General features: G+C 47.6%; 1 protein-coding gene across 2 annotated transcripts in view; it reads right to left on the minus strand.

Annotated features, from left to right (window-relative positions):
- The window catches only part of ALS2 (alsin Rho guanine nucleotide exchange factor ALS2), a 384,700-nt gene that overhangs the window by 222,878 nt on the left and 147,578 nt on the right, over nt 1-14,244 (minus strand). For both annotated transcript variants that reach the window (XM_063950453.1, XM_063950454.1), the window contains one exon: nt 561-626. In XM_063950453.1, the coding sequence (XP_063806523.1) occupies nt 561-626 (66 nt within the window). The remainder of the gene's footprint in view (nt 1-560; nt 627-14,244) is intronic.

Below are 14,244 nucleotides of genomic sequence, written 5' to 3' on the forward strand. Positions count from 1 at the left end.
ATAATATTTAGGATTAACACAAAAACATGCTTGGGGCTACTAACTCGTGAGCCAGCCACACACAGCTGCTCATGGAAGAAGCAGCTGGTCCCAAGATTTACATCTGCAGTCCTGAGCGCTTGCCCCCCCCGACTTGTTTATTGTCAGAGAAGCGGACACTTACAGGAACTGCAGGTGCTTGACTGAAAAGGAAAACTGTTGAAGGTGGCAAGTATCAGACGAGTATCAACTTGCATAATGTGCAACCATAGCATTTACTATTTATCTTGGTGCGCCATCTACTGGATTGATGTGAAAACTTAAACTTCAAAAGTCAAGATAACCTGCCTGATTAGTGAACGTTATATAGTCAGATTTTCATGCAAAATCTCTACTTATTCATATATGCATTCATACTGTATATAACTTTGTGATCGGGGTGTGTAATATATGCATGTGTGTGCGTGCATATATATATTTATTTCATAAACAGTCCCTAAAAGTATATTTATCAGAAACACAGACAACCCTTACAGGTACATTATATGGTATGTATAGATGACAAGATGACAGTAACTTACATTGCAGGTTTGGAAAGAAGAGAAAATCCTCCCATCACTAGAAAGTTGGATAGAGAAGAGCAATATCTAGAAGAAACATAATTCAAACTATATTAATTCCTCTGAATATACAGACGTACGCCATAGTAACCTATTATCAGAGCAGAAAGTGGGAACTAAGTATCTACAAAAGTCTCAATTCTTTACCTGGTTTGAATCATAAGAGTAATAGAGCTCTTGTATCTGCATGATCACATATTATAAAGGAAGAGCTGATGGGTGTCTTATATAAACTACAGCAGGGACCTCTGCCTGTCCCATTACCAAAGTGTAACAAAGTGTGTGTGTCAATATATATGAGAAAAACATGAAGCCGTGCATGTTGCATAAGAACACAAGGTAACTAAAGAGAGTGCATGCTCTTAGGGTGTTACATACAGTATGTACTACTTGTGGGGTTGGCTGGAGAGTCTGTGACAACACAATGTATTTCCAGAACCCCACGGATTATCCACAGGAAACACAGTTGTAAAATATGTAAGAACTGAACATTATTCCTTTGTTTTAAGCGCAGTGACCTCTGGCTGGGGACCATATTTCAGGCCAAGTAGATCTTAAGCTGGCCATACATTAGAACCACCAGCATCAGATGCGACTCGTCTACCGATTTCCCTTGAACTCCCTCTGACAATCCTGGACTCACGATTTGGGGTTTTTATAACACACAATGTGCATACAATTATGATGGATAATAAGGGCTGCACGTATGATCAGAGGATGCAACATTTCACCCGCGGGACCACCAATCAAATTGTATTAATACTCAAATAATCCACAATTTACATACAATGCAGCGTTTGAGACGTCCAAATCGTGCATTCGTACCTAAAATCGTTCTAGATTATCACCAGCATTAAAGGCTCCCTGTGCCTGGGAGCAAAATGACTTATTTACCTGTGTCACCAATGTGTCTGCAAGCTACATGATAACAACCAGAGGGCCCATGCAGCGGGCACTACAGCGGCAGACCCAAACATGGGGTCCATTACGGACGCATCAATCCTTATGACAGAAGATGCAGAACGGGGGAGGTAAGGGACAGTCTCACAAAGGCAAAGTGAGGCGGGAACGTGCTCACACAGATTCTTCTTATACACACCAACATTTACACACACACACACACACACACACACACACACGCCTGCTAGGCGTATCTCCCATACGGCAGCCGCAAATACACTGAGGAGGACTTGTCACACCTGCGAAATATGGACAGCTCTGCATGCAGGTGATGAGACACAATATTTCCATGTAGAGTCTGGCAGAATGTCCCACAAAATAATCATTATGGTAGACTTACCGTTGATAGCGCTATTTCTCCTAAGTCCACAGGATTCACAGGATAACAATGGGATATGATGTAGCGACAGCGGATTGGCACCAAACGATCAAAGCTTTCGGCCTCCCAGCATGCAGCGGGCCCGTCCATATATCCCGCCTCCTAGCTCAGGCAAATCAGTTGTTTTTTTTTATAAAGCACTAGGCAGGAGCATCATAGAGAGCCCTAATCAGGCGATAAGAACACACATGGACACCCTTCCGTACAAGAAGGAAGAGGTTAGTAGGTGAAAGGATCCTCAAATCAGGTGCGTCAGGGTGAGTTCCCTTTTGATCCTGTGGACTTAGGAGAAATAGCGTTATCAACGGTAAGTCTACCAAAATGATTATTTCTCCGGCAGGGTCCACAGGTTATCCATAGGATAACATTGGGATGTCCCAAAGCAATTTAGTGGTGGGGACGCTCCTGACTGGACAGGAGAACCCTACGCCCGAATTCATCGTCCTGAGAGGCAAAGGTATCACTGGCATAATGTCTAATAAATGTGTTAATGGAAGACCATGTGGCCGCCTTACATATCTGTTCTGCTGAAGCACCACATTGTGCTGCACATGATGGACCTACTGTACCTTATGAGTAGAGTGAGCAGAGACATTAGCCGGAACAGGAAGATCAGCTTCAGAATATGCTTCTGAAATCGTCATCCGAAGCCATCTTAACAGTGTCTGCTTATCAGCAGGCCATCCTCTCCTGTGAAATCCGTAGAAAACAAAGAGAATCTGTCTGTCTGATGGCACTGGTATGATCCACGTAGATCCTTAAAGCACGGGCTATGTCCAATGATGCATCTCCCGCAGAAAGGTCCGGCCCCTGGAAAGCCGGGACTACAATTTCTTCGTTAAGATGGAATTTAGACACCACCTTAGGAAGATAACCATATTTGGTTCTGAGAACTGCTCTATCTAGATAAAAAGTCAGAAATGGAGAGCGACATGACAATGCTCCTAAATCTGAAACTATTCTAGCTGAAGCAATGGCCAGTAGAAAGAGAACTTTAGCTGTCAACCATTTAAGATCCACTCGTTTTAGTGGTTCAAATGGGGCAACTTGAAGGGCCTTTAAAACTAAACTTAAGTCTCAAGGCACTGTAGGAGGAACAAGAGGAGGTTGAATGTGCAGCATTCCTTGGAAAAAAAGTGCGCACATCCTGTATGTTAGCAATTTACTTACGGAACCATACAGTCAATGCCGACACCTGCACTCTCAAAGAAGCCATCCGTAGACCTTTGTCCATTCCTGCCTGAAGGAATGCTAAGACTCTGGAAACTCTGAAAGACCCAGGGTCAAATTTCCGGTCACTGCACCAATTAAATATAGGCTTGCCATATTCAGTGATAAATGTGAACTGAGGAAGGTTTCCTTGCTCTAAGCATTGTTTGAATTACATGTTGTGAGGGTATCCGGACTCCAGGTCGACAACAAAAAGGTCGACACACCTTAGGTCGACGCCAATTGGTCGACACCTTATATCGACATGGACAAAAGGTCGACATGGAAAAAGGTCGACATGAGTTTCACAATTTTTTTCTTTTTTGGAACCTTTTCATACTTAACAATCCACGTGGACTACGATTGGAACGGTAATCTGTGCCGAGCGAAGCGAAGGCACCATGCCCGAAGCATGGCGAGCGAAGCGAGCCATGCGAGGGGACGCGGTGCACTTTTTGGGGTTCCCGGTCACTCTACGAAGAAAACGACACCCAAAAAACATAAAAAACTCATGTCGACCTTGTTCCTGTCGACCTTTTGTCCATGTCGACCTAAGGTGTGTCGACCAATTGGCGTCGACCTAAGGTGTGTCGACCAATTGGCGTCGACCTAAGGTGTGTCGACCAATTGGCGTCGACCTAAGGTGTGTCGACCTTTTTGTTGTCTACCTGGAGTCCCAGACCCATTGTGAGAATCATCTTGCTTTCACGATAGAAGTCTCAAGAGCCACGCCGTCAAAGACAGTCGATCCAGGAGCTTGTGATAGCAAGGACCCTGAGACAGTAGATCTGGATGTTGAGGGAGTAAGAATGGAGCATCCATCGACATCCTCTGCAGATCTGTGTACCAATGTCTTCTGGGCCAAGCCGGAGCTATTCGTATCACGGCGCCCCTTCCTTGTTTTGTCTTTCGCACCACCCTGGGTAACAGGGCGATTGGTGGAAACACATAGGCCAGACGAAAGTCCCATCTCACTGATAAAGCATCCACAAAGGTCGCTTTGGGATCATTTGTTCTTGACCTGTATGCGGGAAATTTGTTGTTCTGACGGGACGCCATGAGATCTAGCTCCGGTAACCCCCTCCTCAGGGTGTAAAGCCCATTTGTTTGCATGGATGGCGTGTCGACTGAGAAAATCTGCTTCCCAGTTTAGGACTCCTGGAATGAACACTGCGGACAAGGCCTGCCCAATTTAACATGCGACTTACCTCCTCCATTGCTTTTTGGCTGGGAGTTCCTCCCTGATAGTTGAGGTACGCTACTGCCGTGGAATTGTCCGAGCGGATTTAAACTGGTTTCCCTTGAAGGATGTCCTTTGCCTGAATAAGTGCCATATATATGGCCCGAAGTTTCAATATATTTATTGGCAGGCAACTTTCTTCCTTGGTCCACTGCCCCCGGAAGCAATTCCTTCCTGACACTGCTCCCCAGCCCTGGAGACTGGCATCCGTTGTAAGAATTTCTCTATCTGATATCCAAAAGGGTCTCCCTTTGTCCAGATGGGATGTCTGTAGCCACCAGGCTAATGACCGCCTTACTTCCATTGTCTGCGTTTTTATTGTCTGATGAAAACCATTCCATTTGGAAAGGATCATACTCCACAATGTCGAATGTCGACACCATCAATACCCTGGATACCCTTTGACTGTATCAGCTCCTGAATCCTTGACTGAATTTTGGATATTTTGTTCAGAGGTACAGTAGAATTACTCTCTGAAGACCTGAACACAGCACAGCCCCCAAATGAGTCATCCGTTGTGACGGAACCAGGGATGACTTTGCCCAATTTATGAGCTAACGTGTCCATGTAAACAAGCTATTGTCTGTTGCAGATGACACAGAAGCAATTCCTGAAACTGTGCCAGGATTAATAAGTCGTCGCGGTATCGAAAAACGCTTATCCACTGCTGACGGAGATAAGCTGCCATTACCGCTATAAATTTGGTGAATACTCTTGGAGCTGTGGCCAGTCCAAATGGTAGAGCCTGAAACTGAAAATGTTGCTGGAGGATAGCAAACCTGGGATAGGGCTATAGGAACATGTAGGTAAGCATCCTGTATATCCAGGGATACCATAAAATCCTCCTGCTACATGGCCAAAATAATGGAACGTTAAGTCTCCATATGAAACCGAGGCACCCAAATGAACTTTTTCAGCACTCTGAGTATGGGCCGGAACGACCCATTTTGCTTCTGGACTAGAAACAGGTTGGAATAAAAACCTTGTCCTCGTTGCGCAGGAGGAACTGGAATTATCACTCCTGAGTGAAGCACCTTCTGAACTGCCTCTTGCAAACCCCTGGCATTCGTTTCCACTGAAGACGGGCTGGTACAAAAAAAACACCTTTGTGGAGGGTGTTTCTTGAAAGCAAACGCATAACCGTGAGATACCGCTTCTTGCACCCAGGCATCTGTGGTGGACTGCTGCCAGATCTGTGCAAACTGAAGAAGTTGCTTGGCTTATCTTCTGATTTGGAAGCCAGTTCTGTGGTAGGACAATGCTTTGTAGTCTTACCAGACTTGTTGGATTGTTGGATTGAGATGGTTTGCCATAACCCTTTCCTTTTCCTCGAGTCCGAAAGGGCTGGAAATCTAGGCTTGGATTTGTATGTGGAAGGAAACTTTAGTTTCTTGGAATCTGCTTCTGACTCCAAAATACTGTTTAACTCTTTACGAAAAAGAATATCTCCAGTAAAAGCAAAGACTCCAGAACCTTCTTAGATTTTGAGTCAGCTTTCCATGTACGTAGCCAAACCGGTCTGCGAGCTGCTACTGCTGAGACCGATACCTGAGAGGCAATTCTACCCATATCCAAAGCTGCTTCTTCCATAAAAACAGCAGCCTGTTTGATATGTGCAACATAGGATTTTTGCAATCTAAATGCCATTGAAACATCATCCTCCAATGCATCAGCCCAGGCTGCCACTGCTTTTGCCTCCAGGCTGAAGCCATGGCTGGTCTTACAATTGCCCCACAGAGAAAATGGTTTTTAGAAAACGATCGACTCTCCTATCCGTGACATCATTTAATGATGTTGAAGGCAGAAGGAATGTAGATTTTCACACCAAATGACATGCGTATCTACTTTGGGAGCCACCTCCCTTTTTAAACAGTCCCCAGCCGGAAGAGGATAATGGGAATTCCATTTCTTTGGAACTCTAAACTGTTTACTGGGCGTAACCCAGGCCTACTGCATAATTTCCGTCAGCTGTTCTGACCCAGGAAACGCAGTCCTAACTGTTTTGGGACGTTTAAAAACAGGTGCCATAGATTTTAACAAAGGCTCTGCTGCCTCCTCTAAAGATAGAATGGCTTTCATAGCACTAATTAGCTAAGGTATGTCCACTGAGCTGAGGCCTTCCTCCTCATCTCTGTATGCAGATCCAGAGTGCGATGAATCCTCATCTTCCGACGGTCCTCATCTGAAACATTTGTAGACTGTGAAGATGTAGTTTCAGGTCCATGTGATTTACTTGCCAAAGGCCTTTCAGCCTGCTTTGGCGGAGAGGCTGCCAATTACTGTGCTGGATGTGATAAACCCCAGGTGGAATGTTGCAGGTAAGGGTTAACAGGGTAACCTATCCCTTGTATAGGAGCTGGCATTATCCGCTCAGCTATACTGGATAACGTCTGCGCAAAAGTAGCCCATGGGGGTTCAACTTGAACCTGTGCCTGCCTCGGCTTATTTAAGAGGCTTTGGTGAAAGCTAAACCAATTTGCACATAATCCATTTTGAACCAGATCCTGAGGGGTTAACCCAGCTTTGTAAGACACACATGAAATGAGTGTGGGTGCTGCAGTGGAGACTGTATCCTCCTCACTCTTGCCCCTCTAAGACATGATAAATAAATTACACACCTGAACGGTGTTACTACACAATTTGTGACTACAATCACTTTAAAACTTGTTAAAGTGACATACAATCCGATCCCTCCCTGCTTTGCACCAGCATTGAGGATCGGAATACACAGACACTGACAGAATTATAGTAAAGTCAGCAATCACACTAGCAATCAGTCACAGGTTATACATTATATAATAAGCAATATGAGCACATAATCAACTACAAAATACATTTCACGTATTTAGGAGAAACATATTACTGCATTACCTTATATAGGAGTTTAAACATATTCAGTCACACAGCGAAAGAAACAGCAGTAATAGTTTACAGACTCATGTGCATCAGGCACTTATCCAACTACTCATACTCAAAGGTAGATAGAGACTTAGTGCTGTATCACCTGGCTCAGGAGAGTGGGATACAGGGAGACTCAGCCCGCTTCCAGGATCGATCAATACGTTATTGAACGCTGAGTGGATCCAAAAGCTATAAGTGTACACTGCCGCTCCATGAACCCACAGCGAACACAGACGCCCAAGTGCACACTGAAGCACCAGTCACACAGCCGCCTATGCTGCAACTGGGTCCTTTTAGATACACAGCGTCTCAGACAGAAGCGGGAAACAGTTCATGGCGGGAACTCGGAGGACACTGGTCATGTACCGGGGGGGGGGGGGGCACCAAGGGAGCGTCTTACTCCCAACTACTGACATCAACCCTAGGTATCGCGGCCTCATGCTACCCCTGGAGCCTATGATCCCTGAGGCCTAGTGCTGGCGTACCCGAGGTGGCAGCCGTGTCAGCTACAGTTTGGTAGTCTCCTCCCAATACAGTGCGGCTGTGTCTCGTATTTCCCCTACTAAGCGGAACCAATGCCTTACCTTCTCCCTGTGCTCCAGTCACAGCCTGGTAACATCTGCTGGACTTGCTAGTACATCCTACACAGACGCCTGCCGAAACAGCACTGTACACGTGGGTAAGTGTGGTCGTGACCCGGCGGAGAGTTGTTGGAGCGACTCTTTCCAAGGTACGTATAAGACGCTTTTTAGAAAGATCGCTCAAAAAAACATAGTAAGACTATAAAAATAAAATTAAAAAAAGCTTATGGCTGCTAAAAACCAGCAGCCCTGTGACCATGGTCCGGCTCCTGCCTCACCGAACAAAAAACTGATTTGCCTGAGCCAGTAGGCGGGGATCTATGGACGGGCCCGTTGTATGCTGAGTGGCCGAAAGCTTTGATCGTTTGGTGCAAATCCGCTGTTGCCTCATCAAATCCCAATGTTATCCCTTGGATAACCTGTGGACCCTGCCGGAAAAAATAAGATTTTACTCACCAGTAAATCTATTTCTCGTAGTCCGTAGTGGATGCCGGGGACTCCGTAAGGACCATGGGGAATAGACGGGCTCCGCAGGAGACTGGGCACTCTAAGAAAGATTTAGTACTACTGGTGTGCACTGGCTCCTCCCTCTATGCCCCTCCTCCAGACCTCAGTTAAGGAAACTGTGCCCGGAAGAGCTGACATTACAAGGAAAGGATTTTGGAATCCAGGGTAAGACTCATACCAGCCACACCAATCACACCGTATAACTTGTGATAAACTTACCCAGTCAACAGTATGAACAACAACAGAGCATCAAACAATGGATGCCAACATAACATAACACTTTATCAAGCAATAACTATATACACGTATTGCAGAAAGTCCGCACTTGGGACGGGCGCCCAGCATCCACTACGGACTACGAGAAATAGATTTACCGGTGAGTAAAATCTTATTTTCTCTAACGTCCTAGTGGATGCTGGGGACTCCGTAAGGACCATGGGGATTATACCAAAGCTCCCAAACGGGCGGGAGAGTGCGGATGACTCTGCAGCACCGAATGGGCAAACACAAGGTCCTCCTCAGCCAGGGTATCATACTTGTAGAACTTAGCAAATGTGTTTCAACCCGACCAAGTAGCTGCTCGGCAAAGCTGTAATGCCGAGACCCCTCGGGCAGCCACCCAAGAAGAGCCCACTTTCCTTGTGGAATGGGCTTTCACTGATTTTGGATGCGGCAATCCAGCCGCAGAATGAGCCTGCTGAATCGTGTTACAGATCCAGCGAGCAATGGTTTGCTTTGAAGCAGGAGCACCCAGCTTGTTGGATGCATACAGGATAAACAGCGAGTCAGTTTTCCTGACTCCAGCCGTCCTGGCTACATAGATCTACAAAGCCCTGACTACATCAAGCAACTTGGAATCCTCCAAGTCACGAGTAGCCGCAGGCACCACAATAGGTTGGTTCAAATGAAAAGATGACACCACCTTCGGCAGAAATTGCGGACGAGTCCGTAATTCTGCCCTGTCCATATGGAAAACCAGATAGGGGCTTTTACATGACAAAGCCGCCAATTCTGACACACGCCTAGCCGAAGCTAAGGCCAATAGCATGACCACCTTCCACGTGAGATACTTTAGCTCCACGGTCTTAAGTGGCTCAAACCAGTGGGATTTCAGGAAACCTAACACCACGTTGAGATCCCAAGGTGCCACTGGTGGCACAAAAGGGGGCTGAATATGCAGCACTCCCTTAACAAACGTCTGAACTTCAGGAAGAGAAGCCAGTTCCTTTTGAAAGAAAATGGATAGGGCCGAAATCTGGACCTTTATGGACCCCAACTTCAAGCCCATAGTCACTCCAGACTGTAGGAAGTACAGGAACCGGCCCAGCTGGAATTCCTCCGTAGGGGCATTCCTGGCCTCACACCAAGCAACATATTTTCGCCATATACGGTGATAGTGTTTTGCTGTCACGTCCTTCCTAGCCTTTATCAGCGTAGGTATAACTTCATCCGGAATGCCTTTTCCCGCTAGGATCCTGCGTTCAACCGCCATGCCGTCAAACGCAGCCGCGGTAAGTCTTGGAACAGACAGGGCCCCTGTTGCAACAGGTCCTGTCTGAGAGGCAGAGGCCATGGGTCCTCTGTGAGCATTTCTTGCAGTTCCGGGTACCAAGTCCTTCTTGGCCAATCCGGAACAATGAGTATTGTTCTTATTCCTCTCTTTCTTATGATTCTCAGCACCTTGGGTATGAGAGGAAGAGGAGGAAACACATAGACCGACTGGAACACCCACGGTGTTACTAGTGCGTCCACAGCTATCGCCTGAGGGTCTCTTGACCTGGCGCAATACCTTTGTAGCTTTTTGTTGAGACGGGATGCCATCATGTCCACCTGTGGCAGTTCTCATCAATTTGTAATCTGAGTGAAGACTTCGTGATGAAGTCCCCACTCTCCTGGGTGGAGGTCGTGCCTGCTGAGGAAGTCTGCTTCCCAGTTGTCCACTCCCGGAATGAACACTGCTGACAGTGCTTGCACGTGATTCTCCGCCCAACGATGAATCCTGGTGGCTTCCGCCATCGCCACTCTGCTTCTTGTGCCGCCCTGGCGGTTTACATGAGCCACTGCGGTGATGTTGTCTGACTGAATCAGCACCGGTTGGTTGTGAAGCAGAGGCTCCGCTTGACTCAGGGCGTTGTATATGGCCCTTAGTTCCAGGATATTTATGTGCAGACAAGCCTCCTGACTTGATCACAACCCTTGGAAGTTTCTTCCCTGAGTGACTGCCCCCCATCCTCGGAGACTCGCATCCGTGGTCACCAGGACCCAAGTCCTGTATGCCGAACCTGCGGCCCTCGAGAAGGTGAGCACTCTGCAGCCACCACAGAAGAGACACCCTGGCCCTCGGGGACAGGGTGATCAGCCGATGCATCTGAAGATGCGATCCGGACCACTTGTCCAACAGATCCCACTGAAAGATCCTCGCATGGAACCTGCCGAAGGGAATGGCTTCGTACGATGCCACCATCTTTCCCAGGGCTCGCGTGCAGTGATGCACCGACACCTGTTTCAGTTTTAAGAGGTCTCTGACTAGAGTCACGAGCTCCTGAGCCTTCTCCGCCGGGAGAAACACCTTCTTCTGGTCTGTGTCCAGAATCATGCCCAGAAAGGGCAGACGCGTCGTAGGAATCAGCTGCGACTTTGGGATATTCAGAATCCAGCCATGCTGCTGCAACACTTCCTGAGAGTGTGCTACGCTGATCAGCAACTGCTCTCTGGACCTCGCCTTTATGAGGAGATCGTCCAAGTATGGGATAATTGTGACTCCTTGCTTTCTCAGGATCACCATCATTTCTGCCATTACCTTGGTAAATATTCTCGGTGCCGTGGAGAGCCCAAACGGCAACGTCTGGAATTGGTAATGACAGTCCTGTACCACAAATCTGAGGTACTCCTGATGAGGTGGATAAATGGGGACATGCAAGTAAGCATCCTTGATGTCCAGAGACACCATAAAATCCCCCTCTTCCAGGCTTGCAATGACCGCTCTGAGCGATTCCATTTTGAACTTGAATCTTTTCAGATAAATGTTCAGGGACTTTAAATTCAATATGGGTCTGACCGAACCGTCCGGTTTCGGTACCACAAACATTGTGGAATAGTATCCCCTTCCCTGTTGAAGGAGGGGAACCTTTACCACCACCTGCTAGAGATATAACTTGTGAATTGCCGCTAACACTACTTCCTTTCTATGGGGGAAGCTGGCAGGGCCGATTTGAGGTAACGGTGAGGGGGCATCACTTCGAATTCCAGCTTGTATCCCTGAGACACAATCTGTATAGCCCAGGGATCCACCTGTGAGCAAACCCACTGGTGGCTGAAATTTCGGAGACGCGCCCCCACCGCTCCTGGCTCCACCTGTGGAGCCCTAGCGTCATGCGGTGGATTTAGTGGAAGCCGGGGAGGACTTCTGTTCCTGGGAACTAGCTGTATGGTGCAGCTTCTTTCCTCTACCCCTGCCTCTGGCAAGAAAGGATGCACCTCTGACTTTCTTGCTTCTTTGTGATCGAAAGGACTGCATTTGGTAATACGGTGCTTTCTTAGGCTGTGAGGGAATATATGGCAAAAAATTTGACTTCCCAGCCGTAGCTGTGGAAACTAGGTCCGAGAAACCGTCCCCAAACAATTCCTCACCCTTGTAAGGTAAAACCTCCATGTGCTTTTTGGAGTCGGCATCACCTGTCCATTGCCAAGTCCACAGGACCCTTCTAGCAGAAATTGACATTGCATTTATTCTAGAGCCCAGTAGGCAAATGTCCCTCAGGGCATCCCTCATATATAGGACAGCGTCTTTTATATGCCCCAGGGTCAGTAAAATGGTATCCTTGTCTAAGGTATCCAGTTCCTCAGACAAATTATCTGTCCATGCTGCTACAACACTACACATCCAGGCCGACGCAATTGCCGGCCTCAGTAGAGTACCTGAATGTGTATAAACAGACTTCAGGATACTTTCCTGCTTCCTATCGGCAGGATCCTTTAGGGAGGCCGTATCCTGTGACGGCAGGGCTACCTTCTTAGATAAGCGTGTCAGAGCTTTATCTACCCTAGGGGAGGATTCCCAGCGTAACCTGTCCGTTGGCGGGAAAGGGTACGCCATAAGTAACCTTTTGGAAATCAGCACTTTCCTATCGGGGGAATCCCACGCTTTTTCACATAACTCATTTAACTCATATGAAGGGGGAAAAGTCACCTCTTGCTTTTTCTCCTCATACATATAAACCCTCTTGTCAGGGACAGGGTTTACCTCTGATATGTGCAATACATCCTTCATTGCTATAATCATGTAGCGGATGGCTTTAGCCATTTTAGGCTGCAATTTTGCATCATCGTCATCGACACTGGAGTCAGAATCCGTGTCGATATCTGTGTCAACAATTTTGGATAGTGGGTGCTTCTGAGACCCTGACGGCCTCTGCGCTGTAGGATCAGGCATGGGCTGAGACCCCAACTATCCCAATGCATCAGCTTTATCCAACCTTTTATGCAAGGAGTTTACATTATCATTTAACACCTTCCACATATCCATCCAATCAGGTGTCGGCGCCGTCGGCGGAGACACCTCATTCATCTGCACCTGCTCTGCCTCCACATAGCCCTCCTCGTCAAACATGTAGACACACGCGTACCGACACACCACACACACAGGGGATGCTCTATATGAGGACAGGACCACCACAAGGCCTTTTGGAGAGACAGAGAGAGAGTATGCCAGCACACACCCCAGCGCTATATGACCCAGGAATCACACAGTAACTTAGTGTTTACCCAGTAGCTGCTGTATATATGATTAATGCGCTAAATTTATGTGCCCCCCCTCTCTTTTTACCCTCTTTCTACCGTGAGTCTGCAGGGGAGAGCCTGGGGAGCTTCCTCTCAGCGGAGCTGTGGAGAGAAAATGGCGCTGGTGAGTGCTGAGGAAGAAGGCCCCGCCCCCTCAGCGACAGGCTTCTGTCCCGCGATTTTGTGTAAAATTAATGGCGGGGGCTCATGCATAATACAGTGCCCAGCTGTATATATGCTGCTTTTTTGCCAGGAGGTAATCAATTGCTGCCCAGGGCGCCCCCCCCCCGCGCCCTGCACCCTACAGTGACCGGAGTGTGTGGGTTAGTGTGGGCGCAATGGCGCACAGCTGCAGTGCTGTGCGCTACCTCATATGAAGACAGGAGTCTTCTGCCGCCGATTTTGACGTCTTCTTGCTTCAACCCGCCGGCTTCTGTCTTCTGGCTCTGCGAGGGGGGCGGCGGCGCGGCTCCGGGAACGGACGACCAAGGTTAGGTTCCTGTGTTCGATCCCTCTGGAGCTAATGGTGTCCAGTAGCCTAAGAAGCGCAACCTAGCCGCAGTTAGTAGGGATGCTTCTCTCCCCTCAGTCCCACGTAGCAGAGAGTCTGTTGCCAGCAGAAGCTCTCTGAAAATAAAAAACCTAACTAAAATACTTTCTTATTAGCAAGCTCAGGAGAGCTCACTAAAATGCACCCAGCTCTGTCCGGGCACAGATTCTAACTGAGGTCTGGAGGAGGGGCATAGAGGGAGGAGCCAGTGCACACCAGTAGTACTAAATCTTTCTTAGAGTGCCCAGTCTCCTGCGGAGCCCGTCTATTCCCCATGGTCCTTACGGAGTCCCCAGCATCCACTAGGACGTTAGAGAAATATAATATATATACTGAAAAAAATAGGAGGCACACAATAGTGAAGTACTTTAAAAAATAAGAATTTACTTACCGATAATTCTATTTCTCGGAGTCCGTAGTGGATGCTGGGGTTCCTGAAAGGACCATGGGGAATAGCGGCTCCGCAGGAGACAGGGCACAAAAGTAAAGCTTTCCGATCAGGTGGTGTGCACTGGCTCCTCCCCCTATGACCCTCCTCC

The sequence above is a fragment of the Pseudophryne corroboree genome (genome assembly GCF_028390025.1).
Source record: "Pseudophryne corroboree isolate aPseCor3 chromosome 7 unlocalized genomic scaffold, aPseCor3.hap2 SUPER_7_unloc_10, whole genome shotgun sequence".
NCBI classification, from domain to species: domain Eukaryota; kingdom Metazoa; phylum Chordata; class Amphibia; order Anura; family Myobatrachidae; genus Pseudophryne; species Pseudophryne corroboree.